Source organism: Trametes versicolor (assembly GCF_000271585.1).
Source record: "Trametes versicolor FP-101664 SS1 unplaced genomic scaffold TRAVEscaffold_4, whole genome shotgun sequence".
Lineage (NCBI taxonomy): Eukaryota > Fungi > Basidiomycota > Agaricomycetes > Polyporales > Polyporaceae > Trametes > Trametes versicolor.
In genome coordinates, this window is record NW_007360324.1 from 3115085 (window position 1) to 3139787 (window position 24703).

At 56.8% G+C, this 24703-nt stretch overlaps 8 protein-coding genes across 8 annotated transcripts; 4 read left to right on the forward strand and 4 right to left on the reverse strand.

Moving 5' to 3' along the window:
• Positions 1–1309: 1309 nt before the first annotated feature.
• Positions 1310–1984, reverse strand: TRAVEDRAFT_28399 (uncharacterized protein). Its single transcript, XM_008037971.1, has one exon. It carries the CDS (start codon positions 1791–1793, stop codon positions 1554–1556), a length of 240 nt encoding a protein of 79 aa, XP_008036162.1. The 5' UTR covers positions 1794–1984; the 3' UTR covers positions 1310–1553.
• Positions 1985–2673: 689 nt separating this feature from the next.
• On the reverse strand, positions 2674–4794 carry TRAVEDRAFT_28400 (uncharacterized protein). Its single transcript, XM_008037972.1, has 4 exons — positions 4262–4794; positions 3189–3468; positions 2986–3129; positions 2674–2907 (listed from the first exon to the last, which is right to left on the reverse strand). The coding sequence occupies exons 1-4, from the start codon at positions 4735–4737 to the stop codon at positions 2854–2856; spliced, it is 954 nt and encodes a 317-aa protein (XP_008036163.1). The 5' UTR covers positions 4738–4794; the 3' UTR covers positions 2674–2853.
• Positions 4795–6265: 1471 nt separating this feature from the next.
• Positions 6266–8537, forward strand: TRAVEDRAFT_166202 (cytochrome P450; the record flags this gene model as incomplete). The annotated part of the gene is made up of 12 exons (XM_008038923.1): positions 6266–6398; positions 6449–6546; positions 6603–6694; positions 6771–6912; positions 6975–7153; positions 7217–7467; positions 7525–7591; positions 7644–7868; positions 7919–8152; positions 8207–8239; positions 8300–8328; positions 8382–8537. The coding sequence occupies 12 exons, from the start codon at positions 6266–6268 to the stop codon at positions 8528–8530; spliced, it is 1632 nt and encodes a 543-aa protein (XP_008037114.1). The 3' UTR covers positions 8531–8537.
• A 1262-nt stretch (positions 8538–9799) lies between these two features.
• TRAVEDRAFT_118578 (cytochrome P450) lies at positions 9800–12101 on the forward strand (the record flags this gene model as incomplete). Its single annotated transcript, XM_008038924.1, has 12 exons — positions 9800–9932; positions 9993–10090; positions 10147–10238; positions 10304–10445; positions 10498–10670; positions 10741–10991; positions 11056–11122; positions 11180–11404; positions 11483–11716; positions 11779–11811; positions 11870–11898; positions 11953–12101. 12 exons carry the CDS (start codon positions 9800–9802, stop codon positions 12099–12101), a joined length of 1626 nt encoding a protein of 541 aa, XP_008037115.1.
• Positions 12102–12440: 339 nt separating this feature from the next.
• TRAVEDRAFT_120110 (NAD-P-binding protein) lies at positions 12441–13674 on the forward strand (the record flags this gene model as incomplete). Its single annotated transcript, XM_008038925.1, has 6 exons — positions 12441–12508; positions 12573–12959; positions 13049–13217; positions 13280–13321; positions 13380–13409; positions 13471–13674. The coding sequence occupies 6 exons, from the start codon at positions 12441–12443 to the stop codon at positions 13672–13674; spliced, it is 900 nt and encodes a 299-aa protein (XP_008037116.1).
• Positions 13675–19939: 6265 nt separating this feature from the next.
• Positions 19940–20391, forward strand: TRAVEDRAFT_46283 (hydrophobin 2; the record flags this gene model as incomplete). Its single annotated transcript, XM_008038208.1, has 3 exons — positions 19940–20065; positions 20125–20286; positions 20350–20391. 3 exons carry the CDS (start codon positions 19940–19942, stop codon positions 20389–20391), a joined length of 330 nt encoding a protein of 109 aa, XP_008036399.1.
• A 703-nt stretch (positions 20392–21094) lies between these two features.
• TRAVEDRAFT_64282 (uncharacterized protein) lies at positions 21095–22437 on the reverse strand (the record flags this gene model as incomplete). Its single annotated transcript, XM_008038926.1, has 2 exons — positions 21095–21205; positions 21270–22437. The coding sequence occupies one exon, from the start codon at positions 22435–22437 to the stop codon at positions 21358–21360; it is 1080 nt and encodes a 359-aa protein (XP_008037117.1). The 3' UTR covers positions 21095–21205; positions 21270–21357.
• Positions 22438–23706: 1269 nt separating this feature from the next.
• On the reverse strand, positions 23707–23955 carry TRAVEDRAFT_76777 (kinase-like protein; the record flags this gene model as incomplete). Its single annotated transcript, XM_008038927.1, has 1 exon — positions 23707–23955. A coding segment is annotated over one exon (249 nt), but the record flags the coding sequence as incomplete, so codon positions are not given.
• Positions 23956–24703: the final 748 nt, after the last annotated feature.

Consider the following 24703-nt stretch of genomic DNA (forward strand, 5'->3'; position numbering starts at 1 on the left):
GAAGTTTCGCGCCCGTCAGCGACGCTGCGTTTGACGAGCAGCTTCACATTGCAGTACACCTAAAACGCCGCGCCTGTCCAGCACTGCGGCTTCAGATTCAAGGAGCCGTCGCCGAAGATGACGACTGCGCGTCGGTCTGCTATCGTCTTCTACCTCTCCGCAGGAATACTGCGATTTGACTACAGGTCCACTGGGCTATAGATCTGACGTTTTACTTCCTGTTGTTTGTCGGTACACAATTACGCATACTCAGAAAGTCAGTCGTCGCAACACGCGTACACAATCGATGGTATCAACGCTACCCCCAATTGTCCACCCATTCGGCCCGATGGAAGCAAATTCCTGGTGCAGTGTCTGGGGTCGCCCGTTCCTCTGCGCCTATCATACTGGATCATCTGTGCACAACGGGGCTACTTTCGCCTTGTTCGATGCTGTACACTCTCAAGCCGTGCCCCACACCCTCCGGCCTACCCCCTGCGGAGACCCTAGACCCCTTCTCTTCCGAGCACGCCGATGCACACGGGGCTACCCTGCACTGCGCCACAAAGACTCTTCCTCACCGCCGTACGCGCTTCCTGCACCGCCCGACAATCCCTGGGTTCGCTGCAGAGTCGTCCTCTGGAGCCCGTCTTGTCTGCGTTTCACTGTCAGCGGGAGGGCTTGTCCGGACGACATCTATCACTCGAGGTTCTGACGGACGTGTGCCTAGGCGGGCAGCTCCTTCGCACATCTGCGATCGCATCCATCGAAGCGGACGAGATGCATCCGCGAGCGGGTCATGACCACCTGTCCAGCGACAAACCCCCCCACGCCCGGGGCACGAGGCCTCGCGTATCCTCCCTGCCTATCTCGCCGCATCGATGTGTACTCGGGACTAGCTGGATGCCTCTTCTCGCTCTCGCGATTCGCTGCCTCCTGGGGGTCTCATACGGGGTGCTCGCGGGCATATCCGCCTCGAGCGCGACGCAGGCCTCGCCCGGGGCTGCGTGTTCGCCATGCATATCTCGGACTGGGAGCTCGCTGCCGGGATATAGCAAGGCGTGTCCGGTTCCCAGCGCTGCTGCCGCCACACGTCCGCCGACCTCTGCCGGGGGTGTCGTAATAACCGTAAGTTCCCTTCCTCGATGCTACTTCTCCCCACGCGCGCGGTGCGCAAATAGGCGCAAGATCGCGGTGTGGTCGAGTCTCGACTGCACCGTGCCACTAAGCTCACCTTTTATGACTTACAGGAGCGACACGGAGTGCCTTCCTATGTGGCTGCGTAGGTCCGCCCCCTGTCGCTCACACAAACTTACCCCACGGCGACTAGTGACAGTGACGACTCTCGCTGTGCGAAGCCGGGCTGCGCACCCAGGCGCTGCACCGTCTCCCCCACACCTGTTGCTGTCCGGAGTTCGGAGCACGACTCGAAGTTCTCGAACCTAGCCCACGCTCTCGGGGAGGGCTGTGCAGCCTCTTCCTCCGCAGTCCTCGGTCCCCAGGGGCTCGTCAGGCCCGTGCGGAGTCGGGAGCCGCTACTGCCATAGGCTGCTACGGCATTGGGAGAATGCTTCTCACCGCAGGATCCTCGGAGACCGGTTTTCGTCCGCCGGCTGCAACATCACACCGTGGGCGGGAGACGGGGAACTGCAGTCTGTGGCTGCCTGCGCCCGCACCTGTGGCTGCGTGTGGTTATGTGGCACGGAGCGCGCTGCACAGGGAATGAAATAGACGTGGACGGTCGCCGTTCTCGTTGGAGAGCGGTGGCGCGCATCAGGGGTGTTAGGGAGGCCTCGAGGCGCGAGGGAAGACATGAGAACGCCACGCTATATACGGGTCCGGCCGTCCGTGCATCTTCGGGTTCGACGTACTAGGAATCTCCAAGGGGCGTGCGCGCTATCCCATGTGCGTGTGATCGAGGGGGCTATCTCGGTGAGCGATTTTGCGGACTATATATACTGGTCAGTCATAGATATTGGGATGCCCGAGCGAACCAGTCGCAAAATACCCTGCAGTGCGCATGCGTCGCGGAACCTATCTTCTACTACTGCTGTTGAACGTAGCCCGCCCATGTACGGCTAGAGGACGATCACGCGTCTGTCTAGGCAGCCTCGCACCAGAAAAGGCTCGACGAAACCCGGCCCCCCTCGTTCCCTCGTTCAATAGGTCGTACGTACATTGCGACAAGATAATGATCCAGTTCCCCGAGAGCACGCGACTGCAGAGCTGGACCGAGGAGGCCCAAATCAGACGGACAGAGGGCAGGTACTGCCGGGCCGAGGTCTCACCGGCGTCCTTAAACACTTCCATGGATGCAGCGTCACTTTGCCGATACAAGAACAACAGAAAGACGGGAAGTAGAAGGTCGATACGACAGTTGACGCAGCAGCCTGCGAATGCCGTAGTGCCGTAGTGCCATAGTGCCGCAGCTGTTCTGCACCGAAGGAAAGTACAACGCCCGAGTATGCCAAAAAGGTAGCAGAATGGTCGTGCGTGCAGATGGTGTTGCATTGGCAACTTGACTCTGGACGGATGGCATCATACACGCCGGGCGCACGTTCCAAAACATGATGGTGGTGGTCCTTCTGTCCTCTGCCCCATATCAGGGTTCTCGTTGGAATCGTTCTGCGCGCGCGCGAGTGTGGAAGCAAATAGACATGCTTGACCCACTCACAGCGGCGATATGTACTGGCTCTGATGTGCACTGACCACCACGTTTGTTCCCGACACGACTTCCACGCTTCGACACCGATTTTACTATAGTATCCGCTCCATGCATCAATGATTCGCACCCAGCCTAGTACGATAACATACCACAGCACGCCGTAAGCGGATGCCAATGACTCGAGCGGCGGCTTCTACGGCGCCCCAGTCCTACGCGAGGACGCCGAGGATGACAGCAGTGACGATAGAAGAGATGAGATTGACCTGCGTGCGAGAGACGTCAGTGCTCAACGTTCACCAGTACAGCCATTCAATTGTCGGCGTTGCGGTCCGCGCACTGACCTGGTTGTTCGTCAGGAGGTTATACCCGCTGACGACCTTCACGTCCGCATCCTTGGCAGGCTCCGGCGCCTCATCCGTCAGGATGCGCTTCGTAGAGTTGAGGAAGCGCGTCTGCTGCAGCGTCGCGCCGAGCAGGGAGTCCACCTTACGTTCGCGTGCGTTACTACTGGGGGCTTATATCGCTGCTGCGGCTGATCACGTACCATGGAACCCAGGCCTCCTGCGAAGGTGCCCCAGAGCAGCAGAGGAGGCACGACGCTCGTCCACGCGGTCCGACATGCCGTGCTCTGTACAACGAGTGACGCCGCTATGGTGATGCCCATGATGAGGCCGCCCATAAGTGACGCCAAGGTTCCGGTCTTGGAGAGACCGCCGTTGGTGCCGGGCGGCACAACTTTGAGGGTGGTGATAAGGATGGGCGGCGAGCGCGACAGAATGCCGAGCTCAGACGCCAGAGTGTCGCCTAGACAGCATGCGAAGTGCCTAGAGACGTAGGAAGGTCAGGGAACATGCATTTGACAATCAATGGCCCCAACTGTGGATGAAACGGATGATGTGGAATGTCGCGCAGGGTTCACCGGAAAACGTCCTAGGGGCTGCAGATTGTGTTCGGGGGAACATAAGCATACAAATCGAGGGACTCTGGGATAAGGTGCCTTCGTACGTCGCTGAAGTACATTTGAGGTGCACCCTGAAACCTTGGTATCCATCGTTACGTCCACAACCTGTTTCTTGGAGGACACATAGAAGTGTAACGTGTATGATGTGCTCGGGGCTGGCGGCCGCGACAACGACCACATATTGTGGCAAGCCTTCAAGGTCAAGGAGCGAGGCGCGAGCCCGCTCACGTTGGAGCGGGCATCACGCCACACACCGAGCCACTACTAGCGGTCACCTATGTTATTCGGCCGAGTCACTAGAACGGAAAGCGTCCTGTCTCTCGAACGCCATATTATCCACCACAAATCCCTCGGAACATAGGAACCCGTATGGGGGGCTGGGATCAGCGACTGGGCCACAGCAGCCACTATCTGAGTACGCCGTTCGCGCGACATTCTTAATAGCCTGTTTCGCTGCCCTGTTATCGTGCGGCGTCGAAACATATGCCGGGACGTGTTCTGCGGGGCGAGATCTCCCCGCTGCCTGGACTTTCTGGTTCACTGCGGAAGTAGGATACAGAACCTACTGGCTTGCCTGTCCGCACACAAACAAAACAGGGTGGGGCTTTCTTAAGGTGGAAACGCGTCCAATCATATCACGGATCGTAAGAACTCACCCTAAAGTCACGAAGAGCAACGGACGGCTCCAGTTGGCAGAGGGTGGAGGCGTTAGCGGGCACCACTGACTGAAGTCATACGGAAGCCTGGAAGGGGCCGCGACCTCTGTTAGGTTCGCAGCCTCGTACAGTTTCGAGGGCCAGGAGTTCGCTTCGTAGAGCGCGCTCCAGAGCAGTGCAGCGATGGCAGCCGAGAGGGAGTTGCATAACACCTGCGCAGCGTTTCTGTAGCCGGCATCTTGATGTCCCTCCTCCAGTTTCGTCTTCAGAGCCTTGCCGACCTTCGTCGCACGCGATCCGGCCAGGTAAAAGATGATGAGCGCGACGCCGAACGTGCGAAGAGGTACTGCGAGCATGGTATAGCCGACGAAGAAGGCAGCGGCTGCACCGGAAGGCGACAAGGAACGCTTGCGCAGGCCATGGAGTGAGAGAGCACAAGCTAGGATGAGCGGCGTGTTGAACGGAATCGAGGCCATCTCGACGAGCTTGCGATGCTGCTGGTTGTGGACACCGATGAAGGTGTGGTGGACCTCGCCGCCATGCTCGGCGTCAGCGCAAGGCGCGCAAGCGGGAGTACGCGACGCGCGCGTCGGAGTGAAAGCGGAGTACAGCGGAGTTCACACCTATACCGGCACCAGTCCGAATTCGACCGACTCGGGCCCTGCCTTGGACTCAACGGTCGGCAACCGGGCCCGGTGCACGAACAAGTTGCTGGTGAGGTGAGCGAAACAATTGCTGTGGGCAGCGGCACCATGACTATACTCAAAACGCTAACATAGGATCCATCCGTCTAGAAACTCGAATTCTTATATTGGTCCTCGCAATATGCCCGCGGTCTCACCGAGGTTCTGAAGTCTATGTTTACATGTCGGACCAACCACCCAGGTGATAGATCATGAAGAACAGAACATTATATCATGATCTGCTTGCCAACGTGCGTGTCTTGCCGTTGCAGACGCTTTGCCGCCATCCTTGGCCAGAAGTCGTTCCGCAGCCAGCGGTCAACGCATTTGACAGGGTCATGGTAAGCAGAAATCGTTGACGGTCATAGTCGAGCGCTCCTTGAAGCATTCTGCGTTGACGGCCATGTGAAATACACGAAGTGAAGGTATAGCGCGGGGAGCTGCGGCGATGATCATTAAAGTCCTCCGCCGCACATCGCTTGTCGGCTGCTCCGCAATAGCTACATGAGGACGGAAATACGACATCGGTGAGCAGAATCTCCTTTCTGATATATGTGCCTCTGACGCTCTCCGGTCTCACGGGATGCCCCAGAATATCTGTCGGTCTCCAAAGGGATTCCTCCCAGTCGATGCGGCCATGCTTGACACAGAAGCTTCCAGGAAATTGAAGCGCAAAAACACACGTTTGGTAAGGTGAGCTCGAGATTGTACCAAAGCAGTATCAGTGCAGATGTACCAAGCATACCGCTGCAGCGCCCACCGGGCGAGGGCGCTGATGTAGCCCCCCACCGCCCATGCACACACTATTGTGCGCATTTTAGTATCATCCCTCAGGGCCGCGAATTTGACGAGTCGTCACTACCTCGTCAATTACCTAGGTACATGGGCGAAAGCCTTGCCTGCCGCTGGAGCACAAGACACCGGCTGACTGCGGCCCAGCTGCGCCGGACATACAACAGTCGCACGCTCGTCGTCCCCTTGTGGCGCCGCCGCCTCGGCATGGCACCTCTCTTCGAAGGTGTCTTCCAAGAACAAGGAACTGCGGAGTTCATGCGTCCTCTGGCAGCTTCCCTATACATACGCCCGGAAGCTACTTCCGTCAACGCATCCGGTCACCCAGCGTAATCCTGCATGATTCACCTGCCGCCTTTCGCAACCCATTGACTTAGGTTGCCGACGTGGTGGAAATATGGTGACGATTTCTCGTCATATGTTTGATGCACGAGCCGATGGGTAGTTGAGTAATACATTTATAAGGCCGCAAGGACTTCCTCTCGACTTCGACATCAACACATTCCTCCCCCGATCTACGCAATTCACCATGCCAGTCAGTTTACCCGTTCTTGGGGCGATCGGTGTTCTCCTCTACGGCCTCTGGCATTTTCTACAGGATTACTTCCTCAGCTCTCCGCTCGACAATCTTCCGGGACCCGCGTCCAGTTCATTGCTTCAAGGTACATTTTCTTTTAGCTTCAACAGCCGCAGACTAACCCCGAAAGTGTAGGACACATTCAGGAGATCTTTGCACGGAGAGGGTGGAAATTCCTCAAAGACCTGTCAGAGCGGTATGGACCTGTGACGAGGCTGCGAGGCCTTCTAGGGGTACGTGAACTACTTCCACAGCATGCGCACACATTGATCTTCCACTTTCCCTCTAGGCCCGGATGCTGATTGTGTACGACCCCAAAGCCCTCCATAGTCTTCTGATCAAGGACGCGGACTCATACCCGAAATGCTCCGCCCCGTTCGAGTGCGTTTGACGTTCCACCTATCTGAGTCTGCACTCCCTTCATTGCACCACAGGATGCTGACACACGCACATACAGCGAATTCATGCTCTTCCTCGGCCCCAGCGTGCTCACGACCGACGGGGGCCAGCACCGCCGCCAGCGCAAACAGCTCAACCCCGTCTTCTCCGCCGCACATCTGCGCAACATGATGCACCTGTTTTACGACATCGCACACCGGGTGCGTCTCATTCATTTCCGACCCTCCGCTCGGTCAGACACGGCGTTCTGACCGCTCTCTAGGTCCGCAAGGCTCTAGAGCACCGCGTCGCGAGCGCCCCAAGGGGCGATGTCGTCGACGTCAACGGCTGGATGGCGCGCACGACGCTGGAGATGCTCGGTCAGGCGACGCTCGGGTACTCGTTCGACAACTTCGTGGACGACTCGACGGACGCCTTTGGCGAGTCGCTCAAGGGCTTCTTGTACGCGCCACGCCGACTCACTGCATGAGCTTACGCTGACTGCGCCTGTGTTCGCGCCGCTAGCCCCACGTATGCCCGCATTGCGCTCGTCGGCTTTCTCATCCCCCCGTTCTCGTATTTTCTGCCGCAGAGGGTCTGCCGCGCGGTACTCCGCGCTATCCCGCACGCGGATATCCGGAAAATGATGCACATTTCGGATACAATGGCGCAGCGTTCGTTGGAGATCATCAACGAGAAGAAAATGGCGCTGCTGAAAGGTGACGATGTGATGCGGGAGAAAGTTGGAGAGGGCAAGGACCTCATGAGCATTCTATGTGCGTGAAATCAAAGACTGCATCAGCGGTTGTGCTGACTACGCGTACGCTATGCAGTGAAGGCCAATATGCTTGCTTCCGAGGCAGATAGGCTGTCCGACGAGGAGCTCATCGCGCAGATGTCGTGAGTAATGGCTAAGCGTCTCACCTTCGAGGTCACTCTAAATAAATTACAGAACCTTCATCCTCGCGGGAATGGACACCACCGCGAACTCGCTCACGCGAATCCTGCATGTACTCGCGGAGCACCCGGCCGAGCAGGAGAAGCTGCGCGCGGAGGTCAGCGAGGCACGCCTCGGGAACGACATCACATACGAGGCACTGGAGAAGCTCCCGTACCTGGACGCCGTCTGCCGAGAAACCTTGCGTTTATACTCCCCCGTCAACGTGATCGGCCGCACGTGCGTTCATTTTCCCGAATTTGTTGCTGCACACTTACGTCTCTCTGCAGATCTGCCAAGGATATGACCCTCCCGCTGCTCACTCCCGTGATGAGGAAGAACGGTTCGCTGGTCAGTGAGGTGGCGGTCCCGGAGCGGACTTGGATCCTGGCGAACATCCAGGCCAGCAATTACAACCGCGCGCTGTGGGGTGAGGATGCGTACGAGTGGAAGCCTGAGCGCTGGCTGAAGCCGTTCCCGGCCTCGCTTGAGGATGCGCGCATCCCTGGCGTGTACTCGAATCTGTGAGTAACGTGTTGATCAGCTCGTAGATAACACTGAACGAAGACTTCAAATAGGCTGTCATTTTCCGGTGGAAGCCGCTCGTGCATGTATGCTTTCGTTCATATGTAATGCGGCGAACGACTTCACTAACTCTGCTTGCATTACAGTGGTTTCAAGTTCTCACAGCTCGAAATGAGTACGTCTACCCCAGTGCCTATTCTGTTCGACTTGTTCTGACGAGTATCACAGAGATCCTCCTCTCGATTCTCCTCTCGACCTTCAAATTCGAGACGACAGGAAGGACGGTTACATGGAACACCTCGGGAGTCAGCTATCCTACAATGGGCGAGAGCAGCGACAAGCCCGAGCTGCTCCTCAAGGTTATCAAAGTCGGATGAATGTCCCGCCATCCCGATTGTGGCCGCATCGTATGTTTTAGTATGTATCATATCAAAGGGTGTTATCGACCTTGTCAAACATCCCCATGCCCACCAATATGCACGGCAAGTGCGAGTTCTTCGTAATTACTTTCTGCAACTTTCAATTCGCAGAGCCGCGCAGCGTTCTTCGCCCAGCGAATATCACGTCGGACGATCGAGACAAGCTGTCTGCCGCCTCATCGGCCCGGAAACCGATCATTGAGGCTGGACGTGCGCCTGCTTGAAATTCTTGGAGGCTTGTGCTGGCAGCTGCTGGCAGGCTCTCCTTCACTCTCCAACTCGCTCAAGCCCCATCATCTCGGCGTCCCTGTCTGGTCAACAACCATCGTCTGCGGCTGAGTCTGACTTTTTGCTGTTGCAGCAATCGCTATCGTGTACATCTTAAAGGTAAACCACCGCACAATGAACGGTCGCATAGATGACTCGCTGATTCACCGACCCCTAGCAGTTCTGTACAGTGCGTGATTGCACGAATGTGCGGCATTTATCATTCAGCCTTGGATTGTTGCGGCTTTCCTTTTCTGGGCAAAAACAACCACCCGATATGAAATACGCCCAATTGAAGTACGGCCAGTAAGAAGCACGGTCGGTGATACAGTAGTCTTGTGCGGGATATCGTCACTTGTCGGCATGCTATTCAGAATCTCTAGTCTGACATAGTCAGCCTTACTACTGAACGGGTGCCGCGCTGTAAGTGTATATCTCTATGTGTTGAACAAGCGCTAAGAATCACGCAGCCGTAATACGTCTTCCGCAAAAGGCTCGGGCTTCGGGGACGGATATGCTTCTTCTGCGGCCGCCTATCCGTACCGGCCGCCGAAGTGGTCTTCGGTAGAGCAGTACGACCATTTTGTGCGTATTCCACGCCTCACAATCTCTCTCAGGGTACATCTGACGTATGAGTTTGTGCAGCTCTTCAGCTGCGGCTGTCGCGCTGTCATAGCTATAATACACCTCTATTCGCCTGCTGAAGGCAATACGACTTTGGCATGCAAATATTGAGCACGCAGACGAACGGCCAACAGCGGGCGCCGTGTGCTTCATATACCAGCAATTGGGAGGTCTGCCGACCCTGGATGTGATTCGGTATACCTCATCAGCGCTTTCCCCGGCACGTCAGGCACTATATAACATCGCGATTGTCCATAGGGATTACTACAACCTCGCAGACGACCTCCATACTCGCCTCCATCGCTATTCTTCTTCTCAGCGTGGGAAGTGTAAGACATGGACGCGTCTTTCTATGCGCCCATCGCTCTTGCGGCTTTCTCCCTTTCCTTAGCATTCATCTTCCGCAGGTACTTGACCCAATCTCCCCTGGACAACTTGCCTGGTCCCCCTCCGACTTCCTTTCTTTTCGGTAAGTAGTGAACCTCCTACCCTCGTCTGAATCCCCCTCCCGCTCATTCACTTACGCCAGGGAATATTCCTGATATCACACACCGACAAAGCTGGAAAAGATGGAAGGTCATGGTGGATACCTATGGGACTGTTTCGAGGCTTCAGGGAGTACTTGGGGTGTGTGATCCTCCCGCAGCCGCTCGCCATGATCTTCGACGTCAACTGTGCTGCAGATGCGCGTCCTGCATGTCGCGGATCCCAAGGCGCTGCATAGCATTCTCATCAAAGACTCGGAGCATTACCCCAAGAAGGTAGAACCGTCGACGTAAGTGCTTCTGCTACCATATTACTCCCTGGCAGGATGGAACTCATTGCTTCATAATGCACTAGGGAGATGCAGGTGCTCATCGGCCCGGGGCTGCTGACGACAGAAGGGCACCAGAACAGGAAGCAGCGCAAGCTACTGAACCCCGTCTTCTCCGTCGCACACCTCCGCAACATGACACACATCTTCTATGGTATCACGCATCGGGTATGCACACCGCTGTCATTGACAGACGACTCCTGACGCAGCTCGTTTTCAGCTCCAGAAAGCGATCGAGACCCGCGTGGGCAAAGACGGTGGAGTGATCGATGTCAACGGATGGATGGCGCGCACCACGCTCGAGATGCTCGGACAGGCGGGCCTTGGGTACTCCTTCGATAACTTCATCGACGACTCAACAGACGCATACGGAGAGTCGCTCAAGTTATTCTTGTGCGTTCCGCCACACATACTCTCCGTCTTTCCCGATGCTGACTGAATCGCATCACCGGTCTTGTTACAGTCCTATCATGAGCCGCATCCCGCTTCTGTCGATCGCCGTCCCCAAGCTATCCTACGTTCTTCCGGACTGGCTTATACACAAGCTGCTCCATCTGGTGCCGCATCGCGACTTCAAGCGTATGATGGAGATTTCGGACACGATGGCGCGTCGCTCGCTCGAGATCATCAACGAGAAGAAGAGCGCGCTTCTCAAGGGCGACGACGCGCTCGTGCATCAGGTCGGGGAGGGAAAGGACATCATGAGTCTCCTACGTGAGTGTCCATCGTTGTAGCAGTTACTAACAAAGGGCTTCTTCTAACTTCGAACACCGCGCAGTGAAAGCGAACATGATCGCGTCTGAGGGAGAGAAGCATACCGACGAGGAGCTTGTTGCTCAGATGTCGTGAGTACCACCCGCACGTTGCTTGACACTCGTAATTCTCATCGCAGCGCCTGTTAGCACCTTTATCCTCGGCGGCATGGATACCACGTCCAACGCGCTCTCTCGGATTCTGCACTTGCTCGCTCAGAAGCCTGAGGTGCAGGAGCGGCTCCGGCAGGAAATACTCGAGGCGCGCGGTGGCGACGACATCGCGTACGACGATCTCGTGAAGCTCCCATACTTGGAGGCCGTGTGCCGCGAGACGATGCGTCTCTACCCGCCCGTGCAGTTTGTCATACGCGCGTAAGCCCGTTTCCACTCCTCTAAGTGCGTATACTCGTGCCGTCCTAACGACCGTCGCTTGCGCTCTTCCTTGAATAGAGCCGCAAAGGACATGACCCTCCCTCTCTTCAAACCGATCCAAGCCCGCGACGGCTCTCCCATGAGCGAGGTGGCGGTCCCCAAAGACACCATGATCGTTCTGCACTCGTGGGGATGCAACACAAACAAGGCCGTCTGGGGCGACGACGCATACGAGTGGAAGCCGGAGCGCTGGCTGGGCGAGCTGCCGAAGGTGCTCGATGAGGCCCGCATCCCAGGGGTGTATTCGAACCTGTGCGTTGCCCACGGAAAGAACCACGTAGCATTTCGCTGACGTTGCTATTCGGTCACTACAGCATGACGTTTTCCGGCGGTGGAAGAGCATGCATGTGAGTTACTTGTCTCTCGCCTCCGCATGAATGGCATCGTAGCTGAACATCCACTCAGCGGTTTCAAGTTCTCCCAGCTGGAGATGAGTAAGTGACTAATGTTCATGTGGAGAACGACTACTGCTCACAAAGATTTCGCAGAGGTCGTCCTCTCGGTCCTGCTTTCAGCGTTCAGGTTCGAGACGTCTGAAAGACCAATCACTTGGAACTCCTCCGCGGTGATATACCCAACGACGGGCGACATGAACACCCAGCCTCAGATGTTCCTGAAGTTAAGCAAGATCGCCTAGGCATGCCCTCAGATTCATTGCGGTGTTGAGAACCCAGCTTGTCGCTGTCAGATATTCGAATTTCGTCGCCCGTTAATCATATTTTTGATCAGTGATGTGTGGGTACTGAAATACCCACTCTGATAGAATTTCGTCATCATGAGCACATTGACCTGCACGAGCACTCGAAGCTGGAGGACCAATGACTCTTGCGACTATGTCCCCGCAAATCTACATAGCGTCATACATCCAGCAGTATTCTTAGCCTCGTGTTCTCTCACATTCCCTCGGCTTATGCCGCTGGTATATAAGAGCCTCTAACTATCGGAACAGACTCCAAAGGCTTGACGCTGCACTACCATGTCTATTACCACCGCAGGCGCGACATACCCTCTCCTGGGCAAACTTGCCCTGATCACCGGTTGCACGTAGGCGCACCAGCCTAGTATCCGTATGACCACATCACGGAAGCTGACTTGAATACCCGTGCAGCGGCGGAATTGGCCAAGCGACCGCACGCCTCTTTGCTCAGAACGGGTGCTCCATCGCGGTGCACCACTCTTCAGCGCACTCGAAAGCCAAGGCGGACGCCCTTGTAGCGGAGCTGGTGAAGCTTGCGCCTGGGGTCAAAGCCGCAGCGTTCCAGGCAGACCTGTCCACGTATGAGGCCGCGCGCAGGCTGCACGACGAGGTCGTGAACGTCCTCGGACACCCAGACATTCTCTTCGTCAACCACGGCGTAACAGGTCCGAGGATCGGCCCGCAGGGAGATATCCAAGACGTCAGTCCGGAAGTATTTGAAGAAATTTGGCGCACCAATAACGGGACAGGGTACATTGTATGTCCGAACGCTGATAGCAAGGGGCTGCGAGAGCTGATGTTGCCTCGTGTTCTTAGCTGACCCAGAAGTGTCTGCCGCACATGCAGGAGAAGAATTGGGGCCGGATCATCTTCACGTCGAGGTGAAGCACGATGTCCTCGAGTGTGAGACCGATCCACCCCACTGATACCTCATGTACTATCCACAGCGTCGCGGCGGGCACTGGAGGCGTCATTGGTCCACAATACGCGTCTTCAAAGTCGGCGATGCACGGGTTGATCCACTGGCTGTCGCAGCGCTACTGCAAAGAAGGCATCGTGAGCGATATCCAGTTACCAGTACCTTGTGCTGGACTGTTTACCTGAACGTATCTTTGCAGCTGACGAATGGTGTTGCCCCCGCACTGATTGAAGGCGAGTACGTTCCACGATATGGGCCACCGAATGAGATTTTGCTTACTATGGGAAACAGATACGGAGATGATGAAGAACCCTCCCGACGCAGTTCGCGTAAGTCCCAGCAACTGTGCCGAATGGACCCCCACTGAGATGGGAGATACGATGTCCTCAGAACTTGATCCCCATCGGAAGGCTGGGAAAGCCCGACGAGATCGCATCCATCGTCCTCATGCTAGCTATCAACGCATACATGACCAACAAGGTCAGCAGTACGGAGCACACTCTTCAACGAAGGTGTAACATCCACTTACTTGTGGATTGTCATCCGCAGATACTCGTTGCCGACGGCGGTTATACGAATGGCGGGGGCTTCTGAGGGAAGGCACGAGCCAAGCCTGTCAAGTGGCTATTACATTATGCAGGGTAAGCAGTAGTGGATACAGTGGTCATAGTGTGAGTGCGGTGGTATATGCAATAGTTGTACAGTACCTAGAGAACGTGAGATATCCCAAACCACCAACAAGCGACAAACGAAAGCAGGCGGACAGCGACGAGCGGGATACGAATGGGACGCTCCGAACGGCGGAGCGGCGATCACCTCCCCGCTGGAGATCCTTTGCCGGGTACGGGAGAGCCTTTGGTCGGTAAGCCGGCGGTCTCGATGATCTCGTTTAGCGTCTGGATACGCTTCTGCGCCAGGTCGATCTGTCGCTGGTATGCTCTGAAAAGTGGAGGGTTTGTGCATGTTTGCCAAAAGAATTTGTAAATGAACACGTACTTCGCCTGGGTTTCCAGCTCGAGCGCGCGCTCCTTCCCGCCTTGCTTCTCTCGCTTAACCTTCTCCTGCGCCTCCCTGAGACGCTTCTCGTATTCCGCAACACGCGCTTCCCATTTGCTGTCGGAGGTGGCCGTCTTCTGGTTGATGGTAGTGACTTTCTCCTCTGCAGCGACAAGTTGATTCTGGAGGTTGATAGCGCGGCGCTCCGCGGTCTGTACACGGGCGGTGAGTGAGCGGACTTCCATGGATTCCCCTTGTTGGCCCTTGCGGGAGACCACATGGGATTGTAACGCAGCGTTGGTGGCCTGTCGTATCACTGTTAGCATGGCGTAGATAAAGAAATGAGGTGAGAAACGTACCTGCAGCGCCTCGATCTCGCCCTCCTTTGCACTCAGCTTCTTCCGCCACAACGCCTTCGCCTCCGCGAGCGTCTTCACGCTAGCCTCGAACTTGTCGATCTGCTTCCAACGGAGATCGAGCTGCTTGCGCATGTCGTTCAGCTTGTCTGCATAGCGCTGCTCGGCCTCCTTCGTGCGCTTCTCGAAGTCGGTCTGGATCTGGCTGAGAGCCTTTAACCTCGTGATGAGGTTATCGTGGAAGACGCTGAAGTTCGTGAAGGGCTTCGTCTCCGCCTGCCCGTGTTTCTTCTGTAGCGACCGGTCAGCACAAGTCTACTTGAGCGCGAAGCAAACTGTACTTACCGGGGTCTTATCAACGCCGACGATCTTATCCATGTACTGATAGATCGTCAGGAGCAGCGTGTTACGCTCCGTCAACTGATCCCGATACTGTGCCTCAGCGGAAAGCAGAGCGCGTTGATCCTTCGACAGCCGCTGCTCCAGCTCGGAAATACGCGTGCGAAGCGTCGCGGTTTCGCTTTCCGCCGCACGCAAGCTCGCCTGCGCGTCATCCAGCTTCTCGGACACGTTGAGTCGCGCCTGAGTCTGTGCTGCAAGCTGTGCCGCGAGGTCGCGGTTCTCCGCGTGCAACTTGTCAATGACGCCGTTTCGGTCGCGGCCCTTGCCTTCCCTGTCGTCGAGCTCCTTGCGCGCACGCGTGAGCTCGTCCTCGAGTCGCTCCACGTCGCGACGGAGACGGTCGACCTCGAGCTGGAGGGAGAAGCGTGCGGTCGTGTGTGACTCGCCAAGCTTCTTGTTGTCCGCTTCCAAGGTCTGGAGAGCAGTCTGCACGGCGATGAGGTCGGCCTCGCGTTGGGTGAGCAGAGACTGTGTGCGCGCAAGGTCGTTCAGCGCGGATTGCAGTGCTGAGTCTTTCGCTTCGAGAGCACGCTGTTCCTGCCTCATCGCATCGTCGTGGTCCTTCTCGGCCTTGTCGAGGTCCTCTTCGAGACGTTCGCGAATACTGCGCTCGCGCTGGAGCTCCTGCACGACCTTCTCGATGTGTTGCGCAAGCTCCTCCTTACGCACGCGGTGCTCCTGTGCTTCAGCGTCGCGCGTGTTGTACAAGTCGGTAAGCTCCTCCAAGTCGGCTTTGAGAGAGGCAACTTTCTGTGAGAACATAACATCAGAATAAGCGCAACGAAGTAACCGCAACAACCTACCTGCTTAAGTGCAGACGCCAATTGCTCCAGGCGTTCACGTTCGACAGCCTCGTCCTCGCGAAGATGATCCATATCCTCCTTCAGGCGCTCATTCTCCTCTTCGAGCGCATATATCTGGTTGCTCATCTTCTCGAGGTCACGGTTGGCAGCCTCGATCTCGTTATCCTTCTCCTCGGCTTCGCGTTCGAGGTGGGCGAGCGTTGCCTCGAACTTGTTGTGAACGTCCTCGGTGTTGGCTTCGTACTCGTCGATGTGAAGCCGGAGCTCCTTGCACTCCGTGTCGCGCTGTTCGAGGGCCTGCATTGTAGGGTGACATTCAGAAGGAGTTAGAGTGAAAGATAACAGGGCGAAACTTACGTCGCGCAGCTCCTCTATCTGACCCTTGGCCTCCTCGATCTCGCCGCGCCACTCCTCGTCTACGGTCTCGATAATCCGCTGGTGCTCGGCGATGAGCTCCTCGATCTCGCGGTTCTTCATGTCAATCTCATCCTCCTTCTGCTGTGCCTCGATTTGCGCGGCGGCAAGCTTGTCCCGCACCGCGTTGAGACCTTCCTCCACAGCTTCCCGCTCCTCCCGCTCCTCGAGGATCTGCGCGCGACTTTCGCTGCGCTCAACCGACTCGGCTTCACGCCGCCTCTGGAGGTCCTCCAACTCGAGCTTCACTGCCTCGAGCTCGTCCGCCAGGTCCTCCTTCTCGTCGTTCCGCTGCGTCAAGAGCTCCTCCAGCTCGTCAATGCGCGCCCGTAGATCCTCGCCCTCGCCTTCCAGCTCCTCCGCCTGTCGCCGCCATCGCTCATCTCCACGCGACGAGTGATCTCCGCGCTGTTCCGCGAGGTCGCGAAGCCGCTCCAGCTCCTCCGTGTTCTCCTCTAGCAGCGCCCGCACGTTCTCGAGTTCCTCTTCCAGCTCCATGTTCCGGGATTCCAGTTCACGCAGCGCGCCGTCGTCGGGGCCAACCGCGCGTCGCCGTCTCAGCTCCCTCAACTCCCGTTCTCTCTCCTCCAGCCTCTCTTCTAGCTCTCGCGCACGCGCATTACCCCCGCCCGCCCCACGCTGCAGCCGGTCGAGCTCGCGCTCAAGCTCCAAGACTAGCTTCTTCAGCTTCTTCATCTCCATGCCGCGCTGCTGGACCTCTATCTTCAGGTTGATGTTCTGCTTGAGCGCAGCGTCGATTTGGTCTGGAGCGAGCTGCGCGAGCCGTTCCTCGAGGAAGTGGACCTTCAGCTTGATGTTGAAGTTCTCTTTCTTGAGCGCGTCGATATGCTACCGGGAACATATATGTTCACTCATTCCTGAACTCCGGAGCACAACGTGAGGCGTACCTTCTCCTGGTCGCGTAAAGTTAGATTCTGACCACCCTTTCCCAGCTTCCCTGAACTCCGTGTACGCGTATGCCGACCGCCAGTGGCTGCGGAGACGTCCCCCCACCGCTTCTCGCGCCCGTCCGGCGTGTCCAACACGTCCCCATCGTGTTCTTCACGAGTCTCACCTTCGTCCTCGTGGTTGCCGAACCGCTTCGCCACAGGAGTCGCCTCCTCCGCGCGTCGCTTCGCAAATGTCAGTCCATTGGGAGGGGATGGTGTTGAGAGTGGTCCTGCAGATACTGCGGTAGTTCCGGTCGAGTTTGAGGGTATGCGCAGACTTCGTGCGGGCGTTGAGAATGTTGAGGTGAATGAGCCGAGCGAGATGTCCGGCACTGTTCCTATAGATTGCGTTGATGTGTCGGCGCGAGCATTGAGAGCCGCTGACATGGCTAGTCGCAATCGCCGTCGGTGTCGACGGCGATGATAGTGGTAGGAGAAGATATATGGGGGAGGAACGGGTTGGCTCTCCCGCTCTGGAGCACCGTCTCACGTTCTGGCCCAACAAGTCCCAATTAGGCCAGGTTTCGGGCACATAGTAGGTTCTCACGGTTTGATCAAGCGATTTAGGCGGAAAGCGCTGCTCCGGGCGCTCGTCATTTTTGTCCTCTAATGCTCTGCAGTCCTCACTGAAGTGGCTCGGGTTGTTGAGCTTTCAAATTCTCACCGGTGTAAGAGATTTAACGTAGTCAGCGACTGGCTTCGCTCCCGGTTTGAATCGCGAAACTTGCGCTTTGGGCAAAAGCGAGGCGCAAATGAGTCGGCCACGGCGCTTCAATATAATCTTCCTTCTACTACCTGCATGTGTATCTTCGACCTAGGTATTGACGAGACATAGTAAGCCATCCAGTTACAGTCTGTGGAAATTGAAAAAAGGGAAGCTAAGACCAGCTTATAGATCGCCTTGGCGTATAGCTTATCTGCAGTGCTACCATGCCACCGGTGGCAAGCTTCGCGGACCCACAAGCCGGCAGTGACTATAAGGGCCGTGCCGTGAGATACAGCAACGTGAAATCTCGCCCCTTCTGCCGCAAAGAAGGAAAGGCTTGCTGTTTGCCTCGCGGGTAAGCCCTAAGTCTTGTTTGCCCGCGGTCGAGCTTGTAGATATTCCGGCTTCCCAATGGTCAACGGTGCGGACAGGGCCGTACCATGTCCCTCCATGGGATCTCAGCAGGAATGTACGGGCACGATTTGTTAGCTGTGTCGTCGGCGGACATAGTTAAGCGGTCCGTCGCAGTCCGTGCCGCCTTTCCAAAGTTCATGAGCAGTGCTGACGGCACGCGCCACAGGAGTGCTGAATTCGTCGAGCTATGTCATGCCCTACAAATGCTCGAACACCATGAAGGAGTTATACTCGAAGAACTCGGAACAGCTGAAGTGTGCCTTTCCTACGTGTATTCGGGGTGCAACCCCGACGTCCGCCATTTCACCCATCAACTTCTACCGAAGGTATCAGTACCAGGACACCAAAACTATGCCGTCCGCTTTGCCTGACCATTGACACGTGGTGCATAGCTCTCGACACGCTCCCCGTTTAGCTCCCCCCCGGGCTTTGACTCCTCCGGCGTCCGTCAATGAAGGCGAGACCGTGTCTGGTTCTTGCTCTCGCCACCCTCAATTTTCATCAGACCCCCTCTGAACTAAATCGTTATGGCTATTGAATCCTGAGAGCCAACCAAGACAGCGACGCTCGGAAAGTACGTTCATATCCACTGTTTCCCGGCTTCTCGGCGTCCTGCAATATACCCATTTCGCCTCGTGTTGGTGCGTCATCTATTTCATATTGTCCTCATCATCCGCTGAATCTCCCTCGTTCTGTGCTGCATGACGTCCATTTCTGCGCATTGGACGGTAAAACAGTCCACGGGGTTCTTCCCGCATTCATTGGCTTTTACAATCAAAGCCGCAGCAGGATCGCCCATCGCCTTTCGTTCCGTTCGATTTCTCTTCGCTACGGCATCACTTCCCGAACCTCCTCCACTGTGCCCCATTCCTATGTTCATCTTCTGCCTATTCATGGTCTGCGGGGACATTCGCCGTGCACGAGAAAGGGCGCGGATGATCGTACGAGTACTCGGTGGGGGGTCATTATTAGACGACCCGTGAGTGTCCCGTCCACTCTACAATTCACTATGACAACATACTGGAACATCTTTCCAGCGCGAGGTCGGCATGAGGCTGACCATGGGACTTCGTCGCGGATTGTGCGGACTTGGCGCACACATATTCCCGAGACCGTGTCCGCCCCCCGACGTATGCTCCTTACGGATATACAGCGCTCTTTGCACCCGCATACACTTGTAACTGCCCACAAGGTCTTGCGCCGAGGTCATCATGTCGGTCGTGCGGAGACCAAACATGTCAGGTCTCTTGGGACACTTGGCCGCGCTATCCCCACACGGCCTGACGCACCTGCGGAAATTAAACGTCCCAACCATGGAGACGAACGCCTCCCAGCCGCGTTCTCCCACCGAAGGCGGTATGTCATGGCCCTCTTTCGCCGCGGACCCGCGCTCTTTGTCCTTGTACGGACACTTGGCAAAGACTCCGAGCCTGCTCAACATGGAGCATCACAGAGCCTCGCGCGTTCGCGCGCCCGAGAACAGGCCCCGCTGAATGCATGCCACGCGACCACGACCGCGGCTGCGAGCATCACTGCGCGGGTGTGCGTGGGGCGCTCCAAGGTACACCGGTGTGTTGCGGCACGTTCGTATGTTTTCTACGCTGATGTGACGTATAGGGCTCCCGGGCGTTGAAGCGTCGTCAAGTGCGAGCAGACATGTTGCTCGTTATTGGGTCCACCTTGGGCCAAACGCAGCGAGGTCAAAAACGTATATAAGGGGCGGGTAGTCGACCAGGGTTCTGCAGGTCGAACAATCCACTCGCCCTTCCAAGCAGCTCTCCAGCCTCAGGTCTCCAACACCCAATCACCTCTCTCAACATGTCTTTCTCCCGCGCCATCGCTTTCGCCATCGTTGCCACCCCCCTCCTTGCGGTCGCCACCCCCCTCGAGGCTCGCCAGACCTGCTCCACCGGAGCCATCCAGTGTTGCCAGCAGACCACCACTGTAAGCTCCTCGCTCCCGTCGCTTCCTGCTCGAGCACAGACGCTGACGGCTATCCATAGGCCAACTCTGCTTCGGCCGCCGCCATCCTGGGCCTGCTCGGCATTGTTCTGCAGGACTTGAACGTCCCCGTCGGTCTCACCTGCTCCCCCATCAGCGTTGTTGGCGTTGGAAGCGGCAACGGCTGCTCCGCCAACGCGGTCTGCTGCGAGGACAACAGCCACGTACGTCCCCGCTTGCCTTTCAGATTATTACGCGGGTAGCTTACACGCATCTACATTTTCTAGGGCGGCCTCATCTCCATCGGCTGCCTTCCGGTCAGCCTTTGAGCGCACTCGCCTCGAGCGCCATCCATCGCACGACGACGAGAACGACGATGAGAACGTGTAGTAGGAGTGTGTGCGCCGAGTGTTTCTGAATGTGGACGTTTGAAGTAGTCGAGCCCGAGCGACTTGTTGTACGAATGTGATCATTACTATGCCCCATACGTCGAGTGTGATATTTGAGCCTGAGCTTCGACTAAATAGCTTGGTCTGCCAGTGGACCATAGCGAAATCTGCAGAGCGCGACTTGGAATAACATAGGCTGACCCGCAATGCACAGTTAAACCGCGACTTCATCCTAGCGTCGTCGTTTGAATAAAGAGTTTGTAGGCAACATGACAGGATTTAATTCCATGTTATCCCGCACGCGTAAGGCGATTCAATGTCAGCACACTGAAAATCAAGAGGTATTGCATAACTCCGCGCTATCTAGGTACAGGCATACTGCGGCGCTCGTGCACCTAGCGCAATTCTAAAGCAGAACGCTGAAGCGCTGAGCGCTGCCAGCCTGTAAGCCTTGAGCGAGTCCCGGCATCTCTCAGTACCAGACGAGAGACGCGCCCACGGCACGTAATGGTGGGCCGAGAGGATAGAGGCGGGTGGGGGACGGTGGGTAGGGATACAAAGTATGTACTAGGGGATGTGATGTGTGTATGAGAGTTTGCAAAGCGATATGCGAGGGACAACAATGAGAGTAGTTTGATTGGGAGATGATAGGGATGGTTGAGGTTGATGCTGGGATGCGGGGACTGAGACCGAAAATGCGTAGATGGCGTGAGATGGGGATTAACGATTACGCATGGTAATGAGTGTAGGTCATCTGAAAGCGGAGGGCAGTGAGCTTCGCGGACGCGGATCGATTGAATGAGGAGAGCTTCACTCACATCGTCATAAGGCGGCGCTTCAACGTCTACGCACCATGTCATGAACGAAGGGCATATCAGACTCAACCGATATATTCACAAGGGGTTGTCATCCTGATGACGGAGGGACGTAATTGTCGAGGGAGACGGGGAACGAAGTGGTGGAAAGAGGGGAGCGCGACGGAGATGCGTCCGCGCGTTTCTTGCCGGCGGCTCGCGGACGGGTCGTTGAACGGTCGCGGTGGCGCATAGTCAAGACTGCGACTAGTTGGGGCACAGCGAGCTCTCCGGCAGGCATGATAGAAACAGCTTGGGCACGGTCCAGCGATATCGGCGTCGACGAGGCAGTCATGGTCCGACGCGCCGCGCGCTCCGCGGCCTCGCGCGCAGGATCGGGAGCGGCGGGAGGGGAAGAAGAGGCAGATGGCGCCGCAGAGCTTGTCTCGATAGGAATTGGGCGATACCCCATGTCGACCAGAGTGTTCCAAATCCGCTCGACAAGGAGCGCATCCTGCGCCGTGCATTCGTCGCGGACACCGTCGGCGTTCATGCGCGTCTGGACAAGCGACGCGAGGGTACCGTGCACAGACGCGAGGAGCTGCGCGTCCGCGAGGGCACGCTTCGCCTTGCGGGTACTCTTCCCCGTCGGGGTGCCTGCGCTCATGCTCTCCCGCCGGGTGGCTGCACGTTTGGCCGGCTGCGCGGGAGTCGCAGCTTTGTCGGTTTGTGCCGGCGTCTTGCGCGCGAGGTTCGCGTCTCGATGGAAGAAGGATGCGGCAAGGCAAGACTTGGACCGGTTGCGGATGATGTCAGTGTGGGAGACGGCGCGGGCGGACTGTGGTTCCATCGAGTCCTTCCCTGGGAAGGCCAGTAGTTGGGGCTCTTCGCCGCTGGAGTAGAAGCCATTCTCGCTGGTAGACCTCTTGCGCGGTGAGGGACAGGGGATGGGGGAAGAAGGAAACGGAACAGAGCTCGGTGAAGCAGCAGGAACCTCAGCTAGAGGGATCACGGACAGAGGGCTGGAGGTGTTTGTTCGTGCGACGTTCGCGTTAGTGACCGAGACCGTCGGCGCGCTCTTCTTCAGGACCGGTAGCTTGAAGTTGACCTTTGGGAAGCGGGGCGTGTTGGTCCTGGCGAACAAAGGAGTCCGGGCCGGTCGGGTGGGTGTCGGTGCGTGAACGAGGCTCATGTCGGGCGAGACGAGAGGGAAAGGCGAGTGGAGAACTTGAAGGGGAACACAAGTAGAAGAGAGACGTTGAGCAAGTCGTGAAGAACGACGACCAGCGCAGCTCGTCGTACAAGAACAAGCCAGGCAGCGCGGATGCTATTAAATATGGAATCAACCTGGTGACGACGTTAGCAGTGTGAAGAGTTCACCCCAACCGTTTCATCTCGGCCTCATGATCGCGCCTGCCTATCTTAGGCTTTTAGATCTAAGCGAGTTATCTAAGGTTTCTTAAAGGGTTGTGTCCCCTGTAGAGCTCAACCTAGCGCAACTAATCCCGGCCTGTTACGAAGTCTATAGGATGAGCACACTGAATCCGTTGCAACAACATAAACTGGTACAACATCAATGGACAACATACATTGTACTCAGTAATGCAGCCGATCGTGGCGTTGCCGTTGACAACTGAATAGAGCGGGTGATTTGCGCTGCATTAGGAAGGTGTTTATGAACATGCCGGGGCACCGGGACGGCCGCCGGGACTTGCGAGCATGGTGGTAACCGATGGCAGTCCTCGCTCAAAAACATCACAAGACGTCGGATATATTCTACCTGGGGACACACAAGGCCGTCCACGAATCGGAAGAGATTTTACATATACCCGACCCCATCATTCACGCGCAGCTCGTTACTCACGCGGCGCCGTCAGATTAAGAGCAGGTAAACGCCCCTGGCGCGAGGTACTCGAAGTCGGATATCTTCGCCTGCCGTTGTTCCTCCTTGAACTGACAACGCATATCAGCATCGGCGTCCGTTGGAAGCTTGAGCCGCTCGAAGTGCCCTTCGTTCGCCTGGAACGTCGCAAAGTCGAGATACTGTCCGGGAGGCGTCTGAGAGACGCACGGAGAGTCCGGCCGCCAGTTGTCTACAGGTTGACGAGATTAGACAATGGTCACTTCGAATACAGATCGGTTTCGACTCACGAGACTGAGTACCCGTTATAACCTCGTCCCACATGCGCGGAGGAACATGCGCATGGAGCCCGCTGACTGGGATACGCTCAGCGGGATCCGTCTTCAACATCTATTGGGGCCATATCATTCAATGGGCGCAGCAGCATTAGTGAGGCCGAATACGTACCCGAGGAAGTAGTTCCGTAGGTATCTCGCCAGCATTCGGGGGGATGTCAAGTCGGATGGGAAGGGCGCGCTCATGCAGCTTCCGAGCCGCCTCGCAGTTCGGCACCAAGAAGTACCACCGGTCTGTGAGTCCAAGTATCTCTAGGAACACAATCCCGAGGCTCCAAACGTCCACTTCTGCGCCGTGGCCGCGCGAGGCATGGTCGGAAGCAACGATCTCGGGCGCCATGTACGCAGGCGTGCCACACTCATCGTAGTCCCGCCAAGTGTGGTACTGCCCTTCGCCGACGAGTTCGGCAAGCCCGAAATCGGAGAGGACAGCCCGCCCGTTCTGGTCAATCAGGATGTTCTGAGGTTTGATATCCTGGTGGACGATACCCAACTTCCACAAGGCTTGAAGAGCGGCGACCTGATTGGGGTCATCAAGACGATGGCATGGACTGATTGGTAGCGGAAAACGTACGAGCTCGGCACAATATAGAAGTCTATCCTGCAAACGGATGTGTTCTTCGTCTAGAACGTTACGCATGTTTGCAGGGTATCGAGGCTGAAACGTACATAAGATTGTCAGTATGCCTGCAACGCCTCACATACAGAGAGAGACGTACCATGACCAAGTACATGACCTCGGGCTCCTCCCACGCCATCAACAGCTGCGCGAGGTACTGTGTCTTCTTCGACGCGCTGACACGCACCATCACGTCGCGCTCCCGCACGAACATCGCACGCGTGTAGTAAAGCGTCTTGAACGCCCGCCATTTGTGCACGGCCTTGACCGCATACGACTTTCCGTCGTGTTCCGCCGCGACGACGCGCCCGACTCCGCCATCCGCAATCTTGGCAGTAAGCGTAAGGGCGATCCCTCTGTGGGAGATCGTTGTGGACTGATTGTCAAGCTTGACGCCGCGCTTCGTAGGCATGTGCGACACGCTGCTCTGAATGCTATTCGCGTCGCGCCTCGGGGGCGTGGGCTCGACTGTCGCGAGAGTGCGGAGACGGCAGCCTATGGGGGTAGGCACGCGGGCGCCTCGCGTGCAGGTTGGAAATACGACTTCATCGTTGTCGTCGCGCAGCGCACCACTTGAATGGTTAGTCGATGCTGGCGAATATTGACCCATGGGCGTGCAAACAGCATACGGGTCCGGTAACTC